Here is a 19,576-nt window from a genome sequence, read left to right as displayed (position 1 = left end):
CTCCAGCCTCACCATCATTTGGAGACCGAAACAGCTATTCCAGGTGAGACAGAAATTCACATGAACCATTTCCAACCTTGTCTATTGCATTTTGTGCTTGTAATGTGACCCCCATTACATTGGCAACCATTTATGGACCACATGCACCCTGCCACAATGGCTATCTTGAGCTCCCAAGTAGCATGACAGTTCAGTGCCCCTTCCCATTCTCACACTGTCATATACGTCCTTGGCCTTCTCCGTTGCCTGGGCGAGTCCAATCGCAAACTAAAGAACAGCACCACCTATTCTGCTCAGGTAATTTAGAGCCCAATTAATTAAATTATATATTAATTAAATATTGTTTTCAATGTCATGTTCCTTTCTCACTCCCATCAGTCCATCCAGTATCTCTTTTCCATCCCTCCAGCACCCCCCCCCCCCCCTTATCTTAACTCATCACTCTCCCCCACCAGGTTCCATGTGCCCATCATCCATCCTTTATATGGTTCCACCAGCCATTCTCTGCCTCGCCCCTCCCTTACAACTCTACACTGGCCATCTCCCCTGATGCCCTTGGCCTTAATGCAGTGCACCCATTCCTTTGCTTCCATAGTTGCTGCTTGGCCCACTGAGTTCTTCCAGCAGTTTTTGCACCATGAAGTGCCACCATTATTCAGGGTCTCCATTACCCAATGCAGCCATGCACAATTCTGGAATGGAAAAGAGTAGTTTACAACCAAGAAACTCCGATATTAATTGGTGCTTGTTTCAGCTTAGTGGTCTCCTAATCAATGGAATTAAATTAGATAAATTCCCCCTCGCATAAGTGTGAAGTGATGCATATTTGGTAACTCAATCCAGGTAGGGCATACACAGTATTTGGAATAGTCCTGAAGAACGTTGTACAGTAGAGAGATTGTGTTTTACGGTGCATACTTCCCTGAAAGTGGACACTCGGGCAGACAGGTTGACTATGAGAGTGTTTGGCAAGCATGCCTTCAGACAGGGCATAGAGTACAAGAGTGGGATTCACTGCACCACTGTGGGATCTGAGGGAAAGCAGCAAAAGGAAATTAGTAGAAGGAATGGCATAGGAGGGGACGAGGGATACTACATTAACATTTTATCTGGATTCGGCCTCACCACTGGAAATGCTGCATCAGGGTGTGTAGATGGCTGGTAAGCATTGTTCCTCTCGCATGGCTGACGCAAGCATCAATGGAACCTTCCAAGACTGAGTACAAGGAATGTCCACTGTGAACATCTTAAAGGCTTGTGCAGAGCTTTATTGAGGGATAATAATTGGGGGTGGGGGGGTTTCCCAAGATAGATACAGAGCACATCGTGCTTCGTCTGGCATTTCAATAGTGGATCAGTGTATCAGTGTCGTATGCCAATCTTCTTCTTGCGTATGGTGTGCACAGCCTAAAGTTGTAGGACAACTTGTTCTATTTGATTGTGCCCGCCAGGTTGATTGCATTCGTCGAAACAGGGCGGACCACGTGAAGGTTGCAATCTCCCACCCCTCGTATGCCAATAACTAGTCTGAAAAGGCAGCTGCAGTTTTCATCTTGTGCATTACCTTGTACTCCTGCCAATGCTCAGATAAACTGTTTGGCATCAGATGGTGCCTCAGCGCCACAGCTGATAGAGCCACCGCCTCTCAGCTCCAAAAACAAGTCTGAAGAAGGGTCTCGACCCGAAACGTCACCCATTCCTTCTCTTCAGAGACGCTGCCTGTCCTGCTGAGTTACTCCACCTTTTTGTGTCTTATCTTCTAGCAATCCTGTCCTGCCTCGAGTTTACAAGTTCTCCCTGTGGCTGCATGATGCTTCATTACCCTCCCACATCATAAACACGTGTAGATTAGGTGGCTGCTGTAAACTACCTCTAATACGGAACATTTAACTTTATTTTCCCTTCTCTTTCTCTCTGTCTCTCGTTATTATATTGTTAACCGTATACTATATTTACATATGCTGTTGTGCTGCTGCAAGTACGAATGTCATTGTTATATCTGGGACAAAAGGCAATAAAACACTCTCTTGACTCTCTGGGTCAAAGATCCAATAGCTTGCTATAGGATCTTTGCTCTTGGTGATTGCGGCATAGGGCTCCAGGATCGGGCGATCCGCTGCTTCCGGGTCCCGTGGCCGAGACTCGGGCGCCCCCTGGTGCTGTGGAGGAGAGGGAGCAGCTTGGGCCGTGGCCAGAGCGGGGCGCGGGCGGCATGAAGCGGAGCGGGCCGCTGGTGCTGGGCCGATGGAGGCACTGCGCCCGGGAGCCGGCCCTTTGCCCGGGCCTGGTGTGGCTGGAGCGGGCGGCCGACCTGCTGCAGGTGCAGCGCAACTTGGCGGGGGCGCTGGCGGCCTGCGAGCGCGGCCTGGAGTGGCTGGACCGGCAGCCGGGCGGCAGGTGAGACGGGGCCCGGGATACGAGGCTGTTTGTGGGGGCCAGGGCGGCGGAGTCCGCGAGGCCGCGTATCCTCATTCCCTCTCTCTCTCTCACTCCCCCCGCCTGCAGTGCGCCCCGAGCCGCCGACATCAGGTCGTCCCTGTGCGCCATGGGGCTGCAGGCGCTGGCCGAGCGACGGCAGTGGCGCCGGGCCTGGGACTGGCTGCTGCAACAGTACGGCAGCCCCGACCGAATCCCCGCCGCTCTCCTCCAGCTCTGGTGAGTGTTGGTGCAGCCCTGAGACAGATGCCCTCGGCTCCAGTCGCGTTTATTGTCTCACACACGAATAGGGGGAGGTGCAGGTACAATGACAATCTTGCTTGCCAATGCCATAGCATCACAGGTAGATAGTCTCGGGCATCATAAGGAAACATAAAGTATATACTTGTTACACAAATTCTACAAGATAGTTGAAAGAGAACGGTTGTGCAAAAAAGAGGGTCCAAAATCGATGAGAAAACAAGTTCATGATGATAGTGCAACAGGTGGACCGTAGTTCTAATGTTGAGGTAGGGTTTTGCGTTGTTCCAGACCCTGGTTGTTCCATTCATCTCCCACCAACCTAGTTCTGTTCATCTACTACTCACAAATAACAACCACCAGGTCTCTTCCCCGTCTGATCTTAACCGTCCTCCAATGGTCCCCATTGTCGTATCCTTACGTATCGATTCCAGCACTGGTAGCCTCTGTGTTCTCACATCACCCTTCTAACCCTCCCCCCTCCACCCATCTGGGTCCATCTGCCTTTTTTCTCGTCTGCTTTTTTCTCTGTCTCCCATTCCACCCCTCCCCCAGGCTCCTTCTGCTCATCAACCGTTCAACCCTCCCCCCTACCCCCTCCCCTCTCTTTACACCAGCAATCTCCCTCTTCCCTCTCGGTCCTGATGCAGGGTTTGACCTGAAACATTTGACAGTTTCTCTTCTCCTTTGACCCCTGTCGCTCAGCCTGCTGAGTACCTCCAGCAGGATGTGAGAGCATATATGGTGCTGGTTGTACAACTCCCCTTGTCACTCTCCCCTTTGAAACAGCATAAAAGGCACTAAATCAAATAAATCGCTTGGGAGTGGTGGATAAGGCTGTGAGTGTTTTAAAGCCTCCACTGAATTCTTCTGGCAGTTTGTTTTTTTGCATTTTTCATTTTGTTTTCCTCCTCATTTTATTCTTACAACCCAAGAGCAGTCTTGACTCCCATCGATCCTATTCCCCCCTGCGGTTCCCAGTTATGTATTCTCCCTCACATTCCTGATAATTCCCTCAATTTCCCTCAACAGTCAGTTAACTCCCCAACCCCCACATCCATGGGACGTGAGAGAAAAGCAGAGGAAAACGTGCAAAGTCCACACAAACAGCACCCGAGGTCTGGTTGAACCCTGGTTTCTGGAGCAGTGAGGCACCACTGTGTGGCCCATGAAGTAATGGCTTTAGTCTACATTTTATACGTGCTGATGTTACAGTCACGTTTATGAATGTTAGACACCCTTAAAATGCATGAAGCTGATGATATTCTCTGTGGCAGCATCATCCTATACAGCAAGGCTGGAGAGCCTGGCCAAATACAGCAGGCCGTCAGCAGCTGGCTTAAGAGCAAGGCCAGCACAAGTGCCACAGGAAGTGTGGGTCTGGTGTTTGAGTTGTATATACTGCATGTGCTGCTGCCACTTGGTCTTTATGCAGAAGCGGAGAAGGAGATCAAGGATACCACACTATTGACGGAGCAACAGAAGGAATCGGTACTGGAAGTTGTTTTGCGAAAGAGACCCAAACTGCTGGAGCAAGAATTGGCGGAGAGCAGGAGCCAGGTTCCAGCAGAATGCAGCGAACGCAGACAATCTGGTAACTCCCAATTCCTGTCACATATAGCAGTGTCCTGATATAAAAGCAGAGAATGCTGGAAATGTTTAGTAGATTACCATAGCAACTGTGGAGAGAGAGAGAGAGAGAGAGAGCCTGTTCAGTTTAGTTGAATGACCATGTGCCGAGTAGCCTCAGTGTTCTCTGATTTTATTTTGGATCCCCAGCATCTGCACTTTTTTGCTATTTGCCTTTCCTGATTGGCTGTGTTTCTGTCTAGTTCTGTCGGCCCACACACCAGTATTCCAGCAGTTTGCCTCCAAAGGGGCTCTGCGTCCTTTTCCTATTTTCCTGTGCAGGATATCCCTGGATTAGAAGGATCTTCTTGCACAGTGCAAAGCTTGCACACCATCCCATTCTTTGGTGAGGCCTTGCCAAACTGTTAAGGCTGTGAAGATTGTGTGCACACTTCATGCTGTCCTTTGCTGTGTTACACACACAGTGGGAAGAGATGATTCACATACCACAATGCGTTTGACAGACTCTAACTTGGATAACAAACAAACTCTTAATAAAAAAAGATGGAGCAAACCATTGGAGGGTACACACCAAAAGCTGGAGAAACTCAGCGTGACAGGCAGCATCTCTGGAGAGAAGGAATGGGTGACGTTTCAGGTCAAGACCCTTCTTCTGACTGACCTGTCAGATGAAAGGTGTTGACCCGAAACGTCACCCACTCCTTCTCTCCAAAGATGCTGCCTGTCCCGCTGAGTTACTCCAGCTTTTTGTGTCTATCTTTGGTTTAAACCAGCATCTGCAGTTCCTTAAACAATTGGAGGAACTCAGCGGGTCGAGCAGAATCTTGTGAAGCGGGGGGGGGGGGGGGGCTGTTGGTGGAATTGGCAACATTTCAGGTCAAGACCCTGCGATCTGTTCAACAATTGTCAACAGTTCCTTTCTGCTGCTCGATCCATTGAGTTCCTCCAGCAATTTGTTTTTGCTCTGGATTCCAGCATCTGTAGTCCCTTGTGACTCATAAAGTTTCTTTGGTACTGAGTTAACAATAAGTAGAGTTACCATTGAGTCTTTTACTCCACACTCCCCATTGCTAGCTGTATGCTTAGACTGCTCCACATATGCCCACCAAGTCCTAATTCCCTAGGCATTTTGCAGACAAGACCATTCCAAAGCTCAGGTGGCTGCTGTCCCATCTTCCATCTTCTGCAAGTATTAGATTGAGGGTAACCAAACATTGTCATGGTGTGTTTCATTGCCACTTCTCTTTCTTGGCAGCACAATACACACTACGCCATATGTTCCGGTTAATTCAGCAAGTGGTGGAGTTGTGTCGTAGACATCTGCGTTTGGTTTCTCTTCGCAAGCTGCTTCTGGCCGTGTTCGTAGCCTATCTGCTGGTCATCAGGCTGGACCCTGGTGAGTGGCATAGCTTTTCAGCAAGCACCAGCTACAAAATGTACCTCAGCAACACACACCGGCCAATGCATCCCAACTTTGCCTCTCAAACCCGCAGCCTCCCCCACCGAGAGGTACAAGAGCAACTAAAGCACAGGAGTACCTTTGCCTGTAAGTTTCCCTCCAGACCACTCCATCCTAAGTGGGATTTAATACTGCTTGTCTTTCATTGTCACTGGAACTCCCTCCTTGTCAACACTGGGATCACCTTCACCAGGAGGGTTGTAGTAGTTCAACACTGCAGCAGTGACGTCTCACCACCTCTTGAGGTTAATTAGCTACATACAGTAAATGCTGGCCTTGTCAACGACATTCAGATCCCAAAATATGGTTGATTTTAAGACTGCTGTGTGTCACAGAAACAGGCCACAGAAACAGGCCTTTAGGCCCGAACACATCCATGCTGGGCAAAATGTCCATCTGAGCTAATCTCATTTGCTTGTGTTTGGCCCATATTCTGTTGATCCTTTCCTGTCCATGCACCTATCCAAATGTATTTTAATTAGTAGCAGAATCAGTGCAGTTGAACCAACCTAATGCGCTGTGGTCATTGAGGTTACTCTCCTGATAGGAGAGATGTGATGGGTTTTTTAAATAGGTTGGATAATAGTTACTCAACACTTTGTGTTTTTTGATCAAGATTCCAAAGACGTACTGATTTGTTGGTTAATTGGCTTCAGTAAAAATTGTAAATTGTCCCTTGTGTGTAGGATAGTGCTAGTGTATGGAGATCGCTGGTCTGTGCAGATGGTGGGCCGAAGGGCCTGTTTCCGCATTGTATCTCTAAGCTAAACTAAATTCCAGCATCTCCAATCCCTTGTGACAACTGACTGCTCATCATTTTCTCTGTGTCTGTTCTGAGGAAGGGTGTTTGACCTAAAATATTCTCATTTGTTTTTATTTCAGTTTTCCAGCATCTACAGTATTTTCATTCTCAATATATTTTTTTTGTTTCCCCTTCAGCCTCTCCAGTCACCTTTTCCTGTTTAACCAGTGTACGACTCTTCCTCAAGTCGACATGGGACATTATGTTCTCTCCTCACTACAAGACAAGGCTTGGCCAGTGACTTCGGCAGGAGAGTTGGTTAGTTAAACACCACAATCTAATGCATCTAGAAAATGAGCAAGTCCTGATGCTGGGCTCTTGCTCCAGTGAAGTTTGCTCAAACCAGCTTGGCATATCAGACCTGCAGTTGATAGTCTCACTGTGCAACAGGCACAGCCTCCAATGTTCCTTTCTGTAATCCCTTTCAGTTCCACTCTGCATTGAAGGGGTTAACTAGCTCTGTCCCTCGGTTGCTTCAGTGGACTCTGTTAATCAGTGCATTGGGAAGGGAGGAGGGGACTGTGGTGCCAAAGTATTTGGGTGAGAGGAGTGAATATCCTGCGGGGTTTGGTGTTTGTAAAGAAGACTTTTCATTAAAGGACACATTAAAGGAAATTTATGTCAGCCGGTGCTCCAATGAAACAGACTGCAAGCCGTTGTGAATACAATATCCACTTTAACAAAGGGAACATCCGTCATAGGTTGACGGCCCAGTAAACATCACGGTAAGAGGCATGAGTAGCCTTTGTCTAATGTTGTATCAATAAATGGAACTTGGTTTTCATTATAAACAGTACATAATGTCTTTGGGGCCAGAACCCCTCGACCAACCCAATTGTAGTCAGATATGGCAACTGCGACTTGAGTTACAGGTGTGACGTGTGTATATTTGTGACATCTGGATAGTCGACAATAAAGATGTACTTGAAAGGTGTTGATTTTTCTCCCTCTATGCTACCTCTTCCACCCACACAGCCCTTAATTTGTCCTTTCTCCACACCTCTCTAAGTGATTGTAGATTGAGCTGCCTATCCCCAGGGTAGTTCCTTGGGGCAGTGCCACAATACAAATTTTCAGCTGCTTTTTCAGAAGCCTTCCTCTATAAGATCAGAAGTGGATAATTACAGTAATTCCACTCCACTCGTCTCAGCATGTGAAGCAGGCCATGCCTGCATGCAGCAAGACGGTGTTAACATACAGCACGGGCTGATGGAAGGCAAGTAACATTTCTGTCTGACCTGCCAGAAAATGTCAATGTCCAAAATAGTCAAACCATCTGCGATGAATCGGATTCCCCAGTACTAACATCCTGTCAGCGAGCATGGATCAGAAAAGGGTACATATACACAATCTGACAGGGTGGCATGGTGGCGCAGCGGTAGAGTTGCAGCCTTACTCCGTTTGCTGTGCCAGATACCCTGGTTCGATCCCGACTGCAGGTGCTGTCTGTATGGAGTTTGTATGCTCTCTCTGAGATCTTCGGTTTCCTCCCACGCTCCAAAGACGTGCAGGTTTGTGTGTTAATTGGCTCGTTATAATTATAAATTGTCCCTCGTATGTGTAGGATAGTGTTAATGTGCGGGGATTGCTGGTCGTTGCGGACTTGATGGGCTGAAGGGCCTGTCTCTGCGCTGTATCTGTAAACTAAACTAAGTTTCCCATGGCATTTTACTACACTATTGACAAAGCACATGTTTGGACTGTAATTAAATATTCTCCACTTGCCTGGATGAGTGCAACTCCAGCACCTCTCTGGAGGCTCAATGCCACCTGGGACAAAGCAGCCCCATCCACCTTCTTAAACTTTCACTCCCTCCACTACTGTTGCACAATAGCTGCATTGTGTGCGTTTGCAACATTCACTGCAGTTACACTTCCAGGCTAATCTGACCACCTCCCAAATCTGTAACCTCTACTGCTAAGAAGGCTGAGGTCATCATATACAGGTTTAGGTTACACACTGTCCTAACTTGCAATTCATTGCCAGTTCTTTATTAATGTCGGGTGTAAATCCTGGAACTCCCCAACCAAAATTGAGCGGGTACACTTACCTGAAAGACTGGCTGTTTAAGGTGACTCACCAGCTTCTCATGACTATTAGGGATGGGCTGGCCACCAACACCCATATATGGAATGAATGAATGAATTAATAAATCAGATATTTGCAGGCTGCACAGTGTGAAAGAAACACTGCTTTCAGATCAAACTGATGTCTATAAGAAACCTCTGGATGTCATGGGATTGTTGGAGTTAAAACCTAACAGAGAGCCTTCACTAAGAGAATCACTTACACAAATTTGGTTATTGTGGGGTTTGGCCTCAACACTGCCACTTTAGGATCAACATAGCTGAGAAATCCTTGGGTCACAAGGGCCTGAGTGAGAGGAAAGTTCAGTGCACCCATGGTGAATGAAGCAGGGTTTCTGCACATTCTGGGACGATGCAAGCACTTTCCAGATAACTAGGAATCAGTAGGTTTGTAATAGACATCAATTGATAGTTGGTCTGATGGAGACAGAAAGATCGAGAAAGGGGAGAGACTGGTGATTGTCATAGATTGATTTGGTGCTATATGACCATCTCTTCACTAACTTGTACAATGGCATTGTCGTGCTCAAAGACCATTGTGTGGGAGTAAAGATGATGTTTCAATTAGGACGAGTGCCCTGTGTGTTTAAGCTAAGGTATATTGAGTCAGGCACATTGTAGAATACGTGAGGGCTGACAAATACAATAGACATTTAGTGTGTGCCATCACAGAAGCAGACATGGATCATGAGATTACAAAATCATGAGAGGAATAGATTGGGTAGATGCAGTCTTTTGCCCAGAGTAGGGGAATATGGGACCAGAGGACATAGGTTCAAGGTGAAGGGGAAAAGATTTAATAGGAATCCGAGGGGCAGCTTTTTCACATAAAGGGTGGTGGGTGTATGTAACAAGCTGCCAGAGGAGGTAGTTGAGGCTGGGACTATCCCATCGTTCAAGAAACAGAGGTACATGGATAGGACAGGTTTGGAGGGATATGGACCAAGCGCAGGCAAGTGGGACGAGTGTAGCTGGCCGGTGTAGGCGAGTTTCCATACTCTTGAGTCTATGACTATGGACAAATTCCCAGAAATAGGCAAACTGGTCGGTAAAGATGAGGTGCGCAAGAATCTGTTTCCATGTTGTACAGCTCTATGATTCTCTGATACTAAATCCCAAGGACATGATGATCTGAATCCTAGGTTTTCAAGAGCCAAGAAGAGCACGGCGACAGAAGTCTCCTCGGTAAATTATTCTGCGTTTGCCCTATTAATTCCTCTTATGATTTTATACACCACGATAAGATCACCTCTCAGCTACCTGCACTCCATAGAATAATCTTCTAGCTTGCCCAACCTCTACCTGCACCTTAGTCCCTCATGCAACATCCTTGTAAATCTCTATACTCTTTGCAGCTTAATGAATTTTTTGAGGATGTAACTAGGAAAATGGACAAAGGGAGAGCCAGTACTTGGACTTTCAGAAAGCATTTGATAAGGTCCCACATAGAAAATTAGTGGGCAAAATTAGGGCACATGGTATTGGGGGTAGAGTGCTGACATGGATAGAAAATTGGTTGGCAGACAGGAAAAAAAGAGTAGGGATTAACGGGTCCCTTTCAGAATGGCAGGCAGTGACTAGTGGGGCACCGCAAGGCTCGGTGCTGGGACCGCAGCTATTTACAATATACATCAATGATTTGAATGAAGAGATTCAAAGTAACATTAGCAAATTTGCAGATGACACAAAGCTGGGTGGGCAGTGTGAACTGTGAGGAGGATGCTATGAGAATGCAGGGTGACTTGGACAGATTGGGGGAGTGGGCAGATGCATGGCAGATGAAGTTTAATGTGGATAAATGTGAGGTTATCCACTTTGGTATCAAAAACAGGAAGGCAGATTACTATCTAAATGGCGTCAAGTTGGGAAAAGGGGAAGTACAACGGGATCTGGGGGTCCTTGTTCATCAGTCTTTGAAAGTAAGCATGCAGGTACAGCAGGCAGTGAAGAAAGCGAATGGCATGTTGGCCTTTATAACAAGTCGGGTATAGGAGCAAAGAGGTCCTTCTGCAGTTGTACAGGGCCCTAGTGAGACCACACCTGGAGTATGGTGTGCAGTTTTGGTTCCCTAATTTGAGGAAGGACATTCTTGCTATTCAGGGAGTGCAGGGTAGGTTTACAAGGTTAATTCCCGGGATGGCGGGACTCGTGCTAAGAGAATGGTGCGACTGGGCTTGTATGCTCTGGAATTTAGAAGGATGAGATAGGGATCTTATTGAAACATATAAGGGGGATTGGACATGCTAGAGGCAGGAAATATGGTCCCGATGTTGGGGGCCAGAACCAGCGGCCACAGTTTAAGAATAAGTGGTAAACCATTTAGAACGGAGATGAGGAACCACTTTTTCTCACAGAGAGTTGTGAGTTTGTGGAATTCTCTGCCTCAGAGGGTGGTGGAGGCCGGTTCTCTGGATACTTTCAAGAGAGAGCTAGATAGGGCTCTTAAAGATAGCGGAGTCTGGGGATATGGGAAGAAGGCAGGAACGTGGTACTGATTGGGGATGATCACACATTATCACATTGAATGGCGGTGCTGGCTCGAAGGGCCGATTCGCCTACTCCTGCACCTATTGTCTATTGACATGACCCACTACCTGACCCCCCCAGTCAGTATCAGAAAGGGCTGGGATCTGATATTATTCTAGTGGTAACAAGAAATAATAAGGGGCAGAATCAACAGTTAGCTAATGGATGTAGTATATTTGGACAAGAAGAAGGCCTTTGATGAAGTGCCACATATTATTGAACTAAATAGTTTATTTGCTGAACATGATGCCACGTTATACCGATCTCACCTACCTGCACCTTCATATCCCCCTATTTCCTGCACTTCCATGTACTTATCTAAAAACCCTTCAATGCCATTATCATGTCTGCCTCTACCACCACCCCTGGCAATGCGTTCCAGGCCCCAACTACGCTCAGTGTAAAAAACTTGCCTGCACATCTCTATTAAACTTTCCCCTTCTCTCCTTAAAGCTATGCCCTCTATCATTGGACATTTGTACCCTGAAAAAAAGGTTCTGACTATCTACCCTATCTAAGCCTCTCTTGAGTATAGGAGCAGGGAGGTTCTACTGCAGTTGTACAGGGTCTTGGTGAGACCACACCTGGAGTATTGCGTACAGTTTTGGTCTCCAAATCTGAGGAAGGACATTATTGCCATAGAGGGAGTGCAGAGAAGGTTCACCAGACTGATTCCTGGGTTGTCAGGACTGTCTTATGAAGAAAGACTGGATAGACTTGGTTTATACTCTCTAGAATTTAGGAGATTGAGAGGGGATCTTATAGAAACTTACAAAATTCTTAAGGGGTTGGACAGGCTAGATGCAGGAAGATTGTTCCCGATGTTGGGGAAGTCCAGGACAAGGGTTCACACAGCTTAAGGATAAGGGGGAAATCGTTTAAAACCGAGATGAGAAAAACTTTTTTCACACAGAGAGTGGTGAATCTCTGGAACTCTCTGCCACAGAGGGTAGTTGAGGCCAGTTCATTGGGTATATTTAAGAGGGAGTTAGATGTGGCCCTTGTGGTTAAAGGGTTCAGAGGGTATGGAGAGAAGGCAGGTACGGGATACTGAGTTGGATGATCAGCCATGATCATATTGAATGGCGGTGCAGGCTCAAAGGGCCGAATGGCCTACTCCTGCACCTAATTTCTATGTTTCTATAATTTTATATACTTCTATCAAGTCTCCCCTCAACCTCAGATGTTCCAAAGAAACCAATCCACGCATGAAGGTGCCGCATGAAGGATTAGTGTGAAGAGCTAAACGGCCTACTTGTGTTTCTGTTTCCTATGTGAGGGACACATGATGGGCTACTGGAGACTGAACAATGTAATTAGACAATTCCACCCTTTGCAGCTCACAAAACTGAGGAGTTTCTCGAAATGCCAAGATAAATGTAGCAATGTTACAGAATGAGCAGATCACAAGCCACAGATTGTTGAACTTGGACCAGGCAGGGATATTGTGCAAAGATTACAGAGAATAAATTTATAACAGAAAAATTGCAGTTGCAGGAATTCTAAGATAAAATCTGAAGAATGCTGGAAATACTCAGCAGGTCAGGCTGCATATGTAGGATAAGAAGCACAGCCAACATTTACAGGTGGAAGACTTCCACCATTTATTGTTTTTCTTGTTGATGTGTGATTGCTGCCAGATTGCTGAGACCATATATATCACTCCACACATTTCACAGGAGGAAGAGGTGATGATATCACTGCGTTAATGTATCTGTTGTAGGGTAAACAATAGTGTGGGCTAATAATTAGTAAGTAGGGATGTGAATTGTGCTAATGTGGTGACAGGAAACCGCAGTCAAAGACTAACAGGAATTGATTATGCATGCACGCATCATTATAACAGAAATTTGGATCTTCTGTTAATGAATTTAGACTTGTGGATAATCATCTAATTCTGTTTGTCACCTAATTAAGACTTTCTGAGTTCCGTTCTGTAATTAAGACCTTGTTTTATTGTTGATCATGCCTCTGTGTTGTTTTATTATTGTTAGTCAAGTTTCTGAAATTGAGTCCTCCTTCTTCATGCGTATGGCGTGCACAGCCTAAAGTTGTAGGACAACTTGTTCTATTTGATCTTAGTTGATTGTGCACGCCAGGTTGATTGCATTCATCGAAACAGGGCGGACCACGTGAAGGTTGCAATCTCCCACCCCATTAAGTCCTTGATTTAATCAAGTTTCTGAGTAATTTTGTCATCTGGGAGTATATATATTTTTTAATGTACCAAAGTCACACTTGACAGGTCAGCTTTGGCTGGCCTCCTGGTGCGCACCAGTTTAATAAATTGCCTTTTACTTCAAACACCAACTTCGTGTGGCTTTTCCATTTTGCTCCTACAATATCTCAGGTAAGAAGTTGCACATAGACCTTACAATCAGTCTGAAGAAGGATCCCGACCTGAAACGTCAACTATCCATTTTCTCCAGAGATGCTGCCAGTCCTGCTGAGTTATTCCAGCATTTTGTATCTGTCAATGACAAGTCAGGTTGCCCAGCGCAGAGGCACGGATACCAGTGATAGTACAGGACAGAGATAGCTCTGCTCACCATTTGTAGCAGATGGGTGCAACATAGGTCCTTGTTTGCACTGGGTAGATATTTCAAAGGGTAAAGATAATTACTTGGGGGTTGATATTTTACTACTTAAAAGTTGCACGAAATTGCGATGGGCAGTGAATATGTCTCTGCTCAGAGACTGCACAAGTTAGACTCCAGTCGTTCAGAATTGTACAGGCTGAATAATTCAACACTTTCAGAATGCACAGACTAGATCACTGCTTGAGATTCCATGGATGCAGAAATCTCTGAAGCATATCATGGATCGCAGATCGTAAGTGAAAGGGATATCAGTACTCACAGATGGCAGAGGCTAGAAATGTCATTGTTCATAATTGGTACAACACGATCTGGTATTGCTCATAGGTTGCACGTCATAACAATTAGTGGGAGTTCTGTAAAGACTCTCAAACCATAGTTATAATACAGGTCATGTAATAAATCCAGACATTAGATACATGTAACGAGATAGAATTGTAATCTATAGACTGCAGGCTAAGTGACCAAATAGTACCATACAGAATCTGTACAGAGAAAGCGTAAATTGACGTAAGACCGATAATGCTGGAGGCACTCAATAGGACAGGCAGCATCTATAAAGAGCAATGAATTTATTGTTTCAGCCGAGAGACCATCCTCTGCACAGATGAGCAGCCGGCTGCGCTGTGAAAGCCGGAGAATGTTGGCGGTTACCATTTTGTGTTGAAGATTTGTCGTCCAAAGTGGGAAAGTGAAAAAACAAGCATGTTTTACGCAGCAAAGAATGAGAGTTGGAAAGAACCAGGAATGCTGTTGACACTGTTTACGAGAGGGAGTTCTTGTTATTCACATCTATTTCGTGTGGAGGAGGTGTAAGTAGTGGGAGCTGAGTCAGGCAGTGGAGAGAGGAAAGTGTTGCTGGAATTCTGAGATGCAGAACAAAGCTAAGGGAAATATGAAATAAAATGGAATGCTGGAAATAAGCAAAGAATAGAGCAGCATCTGTGAAGTGCGAAGACCTTCCTTCAGAACTGCCCTGTTCTGACACAAACGGGAAAGACAAGTGATCTGAAGTTATTAAATTCTACATTGGTCTTCGAGGGCTAAGGTGCTCCCAGACAGAAGAGGGAGTGCTGTTCCTCTGGCATGTTGGGCTTCAGTGAGGAAGAGCGTGTAGAGAGATTGGATGCCTGTGCTGAAGATGAGCCAGTTACAATTAGGAAACTGGAAACTGTCAAATGGCAAACTGCATCAGAGATATACTGTAACACTTGTGAACCAGGTGGGAAAGCTGCAAAATCTTTAGGGAGTAGTGATCAGGATATAAAAGGAATTTACGTAAATGTTGCAAGTGATTTATTCAATCTGAAAGCAGTATCTTCAATCCAAATAAAGGAAACTACAAAGCGATGAATTGACTTTGGTACATGGGCAAACCGAATTGGAAGGTGTGACAGTAAATATATAATAGCTAGTATGTAAAGAATTAATTTATTTTACAGGTAACATATAGCCCTTTAAGATTAAAAAAAACATGGAAAGTGCAGTTGAAAAGTGACCAAGGCAGGGAATTAAAGTGTAAGAAGGAACTGCAGAGCTGGTTTAAACCGAAGATAGACACAAAAATTTGGAGTAACTCAGCGGGACAGGCAGCATCTCTGGCGAGAAGCAATAGGTGACAGAGTCTGACGAAAAGTCTCGACCCGAAACGACACCCATTCCTTCTCTCCAGAGATGCTGCGGAGTGGGACATTGCAACCTTCACGTGGTCCGCCCTGTTTCGAAGAAATGCAATCAACCTGGCGTGCACAATCAAATAAGATCAAATAGAACAAGTTGTCCTACAACTTTAGGTGGTGCACGCCATACGCAAGAAGAAGAAGAAGAGATGCTGCCTGTCCCGCTGAGTTACTCCAGCTTTTTGTGTCTATCTTCGGGGGATTAAAGTGGTTCAGCTGTGGTTGTAAGAAGTTAAAGACGGTATTAGCTAAAAGGAAAGTGCTTAGAGAGTTGGCAAAAAAAGCACTGAGCATGGAATTGTGTAGTTTCAGAATTGAACAGCGGATCAAGTGATATATCCATTCTTAACGACAATATGAGGCTAGGTGGCAGTGTTGGTTATGAGGATGCAGAGGACTGAAGTGTACATGAATCACTGAGTGTTAGACTACAGCAATTAGTGAGGTAAATAATCTGGTGGCCTTTATTACAGGAGGTTTTGAGTAATAGCGTGAAGACACATTGAGAGGCCTGAGGAGAACACATCAGGATATTGTCTACTTCTCTGGTCCTCCTATCTCAGGAAGAATGTACTTGCCTTTGAGGAAGTGCAGCAAATGTTTACCAGACTTATTCCTGGGATGCATGTTTTTTTTTTTTTATGAGCGATTAAACATACTATGCTGTTTTGAGTCTAGAAGAATGAGGTGCAACCCATGAAATGCACAAATGCTTTACAGCGTAGACATGGAGTTGTGTTTCCCCTGGCTGAGGTCTCTGGAGGCCATTTATCTCCATTCTCTCCTCACATATGAATGAATACACATATATGTATACACAAAGGCACATGCACATATTGCACACACAACAGGCAATACACGTACAAATGCACACACATGCACATGCATGCGGGTGCACATGTGCACAAATGCATACACGTGTGCACATACACACAATGTACACACACACAAGCATACGAAAAGCACACAGATGCAATCACGTGCATGCATCCATATAGACGGAGTCTTTCAGCCAATGTGGCATCCTGCGCTGTTACATTGAGGCCCAATGTGAACTTGAGGAACTACATCTCTTGTTTCTATCTGGGCACAGCAGAGCATTCTGGATGCAATACTGATTCCAACTGTTTCACACAGCCACCGTTGCAAGCTTGTGTTGGAACTGGCAGGTTCTAATGTAAAGTTATGCATCTGAACTCTGGTTTTCTCTCTCCATGGACACAACCTGGGCTGTTACCTATTTCCAGCATTCTTTTTCTAGCAAGTGCCATGTGCTCCTTTTGCCAGTTCCAGATGTCCTTTTATTCATCTCACCCCAACTACACTCCGTCATCTATTAACTGGATGGCTTTGAAACACGTTCTCACCTGGATAGCCAGGTGGTCTCCACCTAGGGTTGCCAACGTTCTCACTCCCAAATGAGGGGCAAACGTTCAAAATACGGGACAAATTCCCTATTTTGTTGACCGACTCGGCCGTGGCTGGGTGAATGATGAGTTGGCCCGGGTGCTGGACTGCACCCAAAGCCCAGCCGGCGGGCCAGCTGAGGAGTTTTGCCCCGGCAGCCCATCCAACTCATGAACCGATGATCGGCATGAGAAGTAGGGGTGATGGTGTCGGCGGTAAGCGAAGGTCCGAAGGTCGGACAGCTGACCGGGCTGCCGACCAACGGGGCCACGGGCGAGGCGCTGCTGCTGCACGACGTCGGGACGGGTGAGGCCAATTTAGCCCAAAATACGGGATGTCCCGGCTAATACGGGACAGTTGGCAAACCTATCTCCACGCGTTGAAAGACATTGCTCTCCACCCTCACCTTCTCCGCACTAGTTTCCCCAGTGCTGATCAGAGGCAATCGACCTGAACGATGAACTGTTATCACCTCCACAGATGCTGCCTGACCTGCAAAGCATTTCCAGCACTTCCTGTTATTCCAACAATATCTCGTGTCATTTGCTGATTCTCAGCCCCAACCAATCAGATTCTAGTTCCTGATTTCATGAGCTATGTTCCTTCCTCCCCATCCTATTCTGTAAATTCAATGCTTCCTCTCTTCCTTTCCCCTATGCCTTTCTCATCCAAAAGTCCAGTATTGCCACTTACTTATTTGTCCACCTAGGTCACTTTCCAACCGCGAATCCGGAACAACCACTACCTTTTCACAGTGAATGATTTTACAGACATTATATATGCAAGTGTGCCAGAAGTATAAAAAGTATGTCGGACCAACTTGTTCATTCACTTTCTGCCTCTACCTTTCCTCCTTGAGGAAGTTACAGAACAGCCTAAAACATTGTTTTCACCTAATGACGAGTGGGGCCCATGGAGACATGATCTCTCCTATCTGGAAGGATCGGAGGGCCTTACAGAGTTTGCAATCCATGTACCCTGGCTTCTTGGTAGTGCACCTGTTAAGGCTCGAACCAGAATGCACAGGCCAGACATGTGGACTATAACTCTGCCACAACAATAAACAACGTGTTGACTGCCCAGATGAAGAGTGAAGACTGTAGATAGTACACACAGTTCCAAACATGAGATCAGCAAAAATGCAGATGCTAGCAAATTAAAAACAAAAAGAAAACACTAGAAACACTTAGCGAGTTAGGCAGCATCTGTGGAGAGAGAAAATAGTTAATGTTTGCAATCTGGGATCTTTCCTCAGAACAGGGAAAGAAGAATGTGTTAATTTTTCATTAGCAGAGATGTATGGAGGTGGGTGTGGGGGAGGGTAATTGGAGAGCACGAAGGGAATATCTCTTAAAGGGTGAAACAAAGTAGTTTCATGTGCCTGTTGGAGGCAGGTAATGCTGGTTTGTCTGTGTTAAATGTTGTCCAACAGGCTTGACTACATGTGTTTAAGAAGGAACTGCAGATGCTGACTACATGACTGGAAAGTGAAAAACAGAACCAAAAATGATAACTCAGAAATGTAATGGCTGGTCATTTCTGATGTAAACAGAAACTCCGAGTGGGTTATCTACAGTTGGAGAATTCGATGTTGAGTCTGGAAGGTGCAATATACCCAGACGGAAGATGATCTGTTGCTCCTCAAGCTTGCATTGCGATTCATCGTAACAGTGCAGGAGCCCGGAGTCAGAGTGCAAAGGGGATAGGGATTAAACAATGACTCATTGGCAGAACAAAAACTGTGGTTGGATCACGGACATTGGTGATGACATCTGGAGGGAGCGAGATTTTGTAGAGACTGTACCGGAGAGTGTTCAGTGCAAGAGAACATATATGGGAAGGGGGCAGATAAATGTGGATGTTAATGTCATGAACAGGGAGGATTCATTGGATGGAAATGTACTGAGAGAGATAGAGTTCAGAGGGAGTGTTACTGTACTGGAGAGATAAGAGTTCAGAGGGAGAGTTACGGCACTGATGCAATGGGGTTCAGTGGGAGAGTTACAGTACTGTAGAGATTGGGTCAGCAGTAGAGTTACTGTACTGTGCAGATGGGGTTCAGTGTGTTACTGTACTGGAGAGACGGGGTTCAGAGGGTAAGTTACTGTACGAAAGATGGGGTTCAGAAGGTGAGTTACTGTACTAGGGACATGTGGTCCATTGAGAGAGTTACTGCATTGATCGTTGAGTTAATTAGGAGAGTTACTGGACTTGAGTGACAGGTTCAATGTGAGCTGTATCTGGTAAGGATTCAATGTGTTATTGTATGGGAGAGATGCAGTTTGATGGGAGATTTACTGCACTGGAGGGGCTGGCTGGGTTCAGTAGTAGTTATTGTACTGGAGAGATAGGGTTTGATGGGAATACTGTACTGCATTGGGACAATGGGGTTTTATATGAGTGTTACTGTACTGGTCGTTGGGTTCACTGCCAGAGTTAGTGGACTTGAGATTGGAGATTAGTGGGAGTTATACTGGAGAGTTGGGGTTCAGTATATCGCTGTCCTGGAGTTGGGGTTCAGTGGGAGAGTTAATGTTATGGTGAGATGGGGTTCAGTGTGTTCATTGTGCTGGAGGTCTGGGGGGAATTTATATTTTCTGGGATAACATCAGATGGAGAATTATTGTTCTGGATAGATGTAACTTTGTGGGACAATAAACATCACACCCGCGCAGATTGGCTGAATGGCTGGTGCTGTGTGTTTCCAGCCGTGATCTGTGTGTGTGTGTGTTTGTGTGGGGGGAGCCCGAAA

At 45.8% G+C, this 19,576-nt stretch overlaps 1 protein-coding gene across 1 annotated transcript; it reads left to right on the top strand.

The window, feature by feature from the left end:
- Positions 1-2,168: 2,168 nt before the first annotated feature.
- On the top strand, positions 2,169-7,461 carry pex26 (peroxisomal biogenesis factor 26). Its single transcript, XM_055650413.1, has 5 exons — positions 2,169-2,397; positions 2,506-2,655; positions 3,954-4,270; positions 5,522-5,662; positions 6,665-7,461. Exons 1-5 carry the CDS (start codon positions 2,213-2,215, stop codon positions 6,766-6,768), a joined length of 897 nt encoding a protein of 298 aa, XP_055506388.1. The 5' UTR covers positions 2,169-2,212; the 3' UTR covers positions 6,769-7,461.
- Positions 7,462-19,576: the final 12,115 nt, after the last annotated feature.

Source organism: Leucoraja erinacea, chromosome 19 (genome assembly GCF_028641065.1).
Source record: "Leucoraja erinacea ecotype New England chromosome 19, Leri_hhj_1, whole genome shotgun sequence".
NCBI lineage: Eukaryota > Metazoa > Chordata > Chondrichthyes > Rajiformes > Rajidae > Leucoraja > Leucoraja erinaceus.
The sequence above is the reverse complement of the archived record's forward strand: the minus strand, read 5'-3'. Positions and strand labels throughout refer to the sequence as shown.